The sequence below is a fragment of the Nannobrachium achirus genome (assembly GCF_963921795.1).
Source record: "Nannobrachium achirus genome assembly, chromosome: 4".
NCBI classification, from domain to species: domain Eukaryota; kingdom Metazoa; phylum Chordata; class Actinopteri; order Myctophiformes; family Myctophidae; genus Nannobrachium; species Nannobrachium achirus.
In genome coordinates this window covers 52,589,473-52,593,815 of record NC_137813.1, presented here as the reverse complement: position 1 = coordinate 52,593,815, position 4,343 = coordinate 52,589,473, and the positions used below count along the sequence as shown (strand labels likewise).

The 4,343-nt window shown below is 46.3% G+C and overlaps 1 protein-coding gene across 1 annotated transcript; it reads right to left on the bottom strand.

The window, feature by feature from the left end:
• Window positions 1–576: 576 nt before the first annotated feature.
• LOC308283986 (tubulin alpha-1A chain-like) lies at window positions 577–1,938 on the bottom strand (the record flags this gene model as incomplete). The annotated part of the gene is made up of 1 exon (XM_080724504.1): window positions 577–1,938. One exon carries the CDS (start codon window positions 1,936–1,938, stop codon window positions 577–579), a length of 1,362 nt encoding a protein of 453 aa, XP_080580630.1.
• Window positions 1,939–4,343: the final 2,405 nt, after the last annotated feature.

Genomic DNA, 4,343 nt, shown 5'->3' with positions numbered 1-4,343 from the left:
TATCGCTGTTTGCTCTGGTCTGCAAGCCAGGCAGAACTAAACAGAGTGATTTTAAGATATGCTGTTGACGCCATTCAACAATTGAGTCTGTTGTGTGTACTACTACATTTCAGTGATAATGGCTACAATTATGCCATTCGAGTTGAACTTTTTACAATACAGTAATGTATTATTAGTTATTTATTGAAAGCATTAACTAGTCATTTTAAATGTCAGTTTCTTACCCAACAATGATTAAGCTTTGTTTTGTGAACATTAATATCTAAAAGAAAAATGAAAATACTGATTGCGGTATAATTAATGATGAAATTTAAAAATTAAAAAGCTCAAGTAGATCTGATAATAGTTAGGAAGATTCTTATCACAAGTGCTAATACTTTTCATTGGCTAACCCTGGTTATTAGTTATATCCTTTGGGTGTCATTATATGCTAAACTTTTAGACAATAGTGAAAACAACCAACCTACTGAAAGTATAAGATAGGGCTTAATTTGTTAAATATTTGTAAAATCCGCAGAGACATAAAGAGTGACCAAAATGATTGATCAATAAGACAAAACCAAATCTTGCAGCTATTTAATACTCATCTGCTTCGTCCTCCCCCTCCCCCTCAGCCTCAATGGAGTCAAGTCCAACCTCCTCGAAGTCCTTCTCCAGGGCTGCCATGTCCTCTCTGGCCTCCGAGAACTCTCCCTCCTCCATACCCTCGCCTACGTACCAGTGGACGAAAGCACGCTTTGCGTACATCAGGTCAAACTTGTGGTCGAGCCGAGCCCAGGCCTCAGCGATAGCAGTGGTGTTGCTCAACATGCACACGGCCCTCTGGACCTTGGCCAGATCTCCGCCAGGCACCACGGTGGGTGGCTGGTAGTTGATGCCAACCTTGAACCCAGTCGGGCACCAGTCGACAAACAGGATTTTGCGGTTCCCCTTGATGGTGCCGATGGCCGCGTTGACATCTTTGGGCACCACGTCGCCGCGGTACAGGAGGCAGCAGGCCATGTACTTGCCGTGGCGAGGGTCGCACTTCACCATCTGGTTGATTGGCTCAAAGCAGGCATTTGTGATCTCGGCCACCGTGAGCTGCTCGTGATAAGCCTTCTCGGCAGAGATAACAGGGGCATAGGAGACCATGGGGAAATGGATACGGGGATACGGCACCAAGTTGGTCTGGAACTCTGTCAGGTCAACATTGAGAGAGCCGTCGAAACGAAGGGAGGCTGTGATGGACGACACGACCTGGCCAATGAGCCTGTTGAGGTTGGTGTAGGTAGGATTCTCAATATCGAGGTTCCTGCGGCAGATGTCATAGATGGCCTCATTATCCAACATGAAGGTACAGTCGGAGTGCTCCAGCGTGGTGTGGGTGGTCAGGACAGAGTTGTAAGGCTCCACCACAGCAGTGGACACCTGGGGCGCTGGGTAGATGGAGAACTCCAGCTTGGACTTCTTGCCGTAGTCAACAGACAGGCGCTCCATCAGGAGGGAGGTGAACCCTGAGCCGGTTCCACCTCCGAAGCTACGGAAAATCAGGAAACCCTGCAGACCGGTAGCCTGATCGGCCAGCTTGCGGATCCTGTCCGACACCTGCTCGATGATCTCCTTGCCGACGGTGTAGTGTCCACGGGCGTAGTTGTTGGCAGCATCCTCTTTGCCGGTGATCAGTTGCTCCGGGTGGAACAACTCTCTGTAGGTCCCGTTGCGCACCTCATCAATGACTGTGGGCTCCAGGTCGAGGAAGACGGCTCTGGGGACGTGCTTTCCAGCCCCGGTCTCATAAAAGAATGTGTTGAAAGAGTCATCCGCGCCTCCAATGGTCTTGTCACAGGGCATTTGTCCATTGGGCTGGAGACCATGCTCCAGACAATAGAGCTCCCAGCAGGCATTGCCAATCTGGACACCGGCCTGCCCTACGTGGATGGAGATACATTCACGCATGTCTGTATGATTTAGTTAGTAGCGCTTAGCCAATGGGTCTTGTTTAAGCAGGTATTTGCGACTATCTTTTGCTCAGGAACTCCAGCTCTCCTTCTTATTCGTCCAAAAAAAGGTTGTTATTACAATCGTGTGCACCCTACAGAACCTTTTATAGGCTGACAGAGCTCAGAGAGGTCTGACGTGGCCCACAACACAAACCGTTGCTTAAGAACGTCTTTTTGTGCAGGTGCGTCATGTATTGGGGACTGTCCATAAGTCTGACATCTCATTAGTCCTGCGTTTAAGCAGCATATCCTTTAAATATTTCTCTTTATATCTACATGTATATCTCTTTGGACAAAGAGATAATTTTACATCAAGCTTCCCAGATGTCCAGTATCCCTACATTGACACCTTGGCTATACGCAAAGAGATGATCTGATTGATCAGATTAGAACAATTTACAAGAATAGATGTTCCATACCATATCAGGAGGAGACGCTTGCTGCAGGGCGTCAGCATGACCGTTCAATGCCCACCTCCGCCTCCATCATGGCTGTATCCTCAGGGTTGTAGCGGACGTAGACATGAGTAGCCCTGAGCCCAGCACCTACACCATAACATAATATAGTTAGCATACCGCAACAAGTGACAAATAAACATAACACATACACCATAACACAATGTAGTTGGCATACAGCAACAACAAGTGACAGATAAACGTACCCCATACGGTAAAATCTATGTTATTTCTACTTTTCATTAGTTCAACTAAGGGTTATGGTTAGGGTTAGGTTTAGGCATAGTTTTACTGAGGTTAGTTTTAATGTTTGGTTTCGGTTTAGGCATACTAGCATTCACCAGGTTAACATTCACCAGCTTAGCATTCACCAGCGTCGGCAGGTTAGCATTTAAACGTACTGCATAGTGCATACACCATAACTGCATAACACAATTCAGTTGGCATAGTTTGTTGTAAGCTATGCCCGAGGTCACTGTAGGTGTCGTTTCTTAAACCCACTCCAAAACTGAATCAAGAGCTTCAGATGACGCGCAAAGGTAACAAACAAACAAACAAACAAAAACTACATGTGTACTTTGCACAGCTTCACTGAATCAAGCATCATTACAGCTTATCTATACTATAATTTTGCGAATGTCTGAGTGAGTGAGTGAGTGAGTGAGTGAGTGAGTGAGTGTCTGTCTGTCTGTCTGTCTGTCTGTCTGTCTGTCTGTCTGTCTGTCTGAAACAGCGTTTCTCCTCAGTGGCTGGAGCAATTGATCTGAAATCGCATCACCATTAGCATATGAACACACCTAACATAACTGTGAAGCCCATTTGTCACTTTCACAAATCATATACTGTATATTAGCATTTTTATGGTGTATCTACTATCTATTCTGCATCTAGCATGAGGCACATCTATTCTGCATCTAGCATGAGGCAACATGTTTAACCAGCTCTCTCTGTGTGTGTGTGTGTGTGTGTGTGTGTGTGTGTGTGTGTGTGTGTGTGTGTGTGTGTGTGTGTGTGTGTGTGCAGGCAGGCGGGTGTGTGCGCAGGCGGGTGGGCGGGCGGGCTGGGGGAGGGGGGGTGGGGGGGGTAGCCATTAAACAAAACGGGTATTTCTTACATTGATGCTCCTACATATTATCATGCAAGCACCAGTTAAAAGTTACTTTCCATCCCTCATATACTGTATGCACAGTGCACATCCCATAACCCACACACTGCACATCATTTTGGAGCTCATATCGGGTAAGGGCTAGTTTACACAAGAACTACTTTATCTCATATAACATTGAAAGACAGACTGATAGAACATAGTACTTTACATAGGATAACATCAATTACAAAAGCAGAAAAAGGTGACAAGGAAACATGGGGGCTTAGTCTATTTACAAGTCTCGAGTAGGAGCCGCCTGAAGGTGACTTTTCATACCAATTTTGAAGGAGGCTAGGGATTTGCACTCCTTTAAGGCTTGTGGGAGGGTGTTCCACATTTCGGTGGTATAGCTGGAGAACAAATTAGAGCCTTTTATCCACCTGTTTCCGTGGGAGTTTACTGGAGATTATTTGGACCTCTTTGCACCACACTTCCGGTTTAACAGCAGACATACAAGCTCACGTCGCGTCGCAGATGCAGCCTGTTGTGAGCTTGTAAATCACACTCGGCTGCGGCGCCGGAAGCTCGGTACAGCGTCTGCGCAATGCACTTTGGGGCGTTGGAAACTCGTGGATAGTGTTAAATCTAGGTTGAACATGATTAGTGGAGCTGCTTCTGGTGTTATGATCGTGGACATCCTTGACCTTTAGGAATAGTTTGTCAGGTACATGGATATCTTGGACGTGTAGTGTATCTTGTGCACCAGACCCATTGCAAGATGCTGTACTCTGTCAGCTACTTTGAGCCACCCCACGCTTT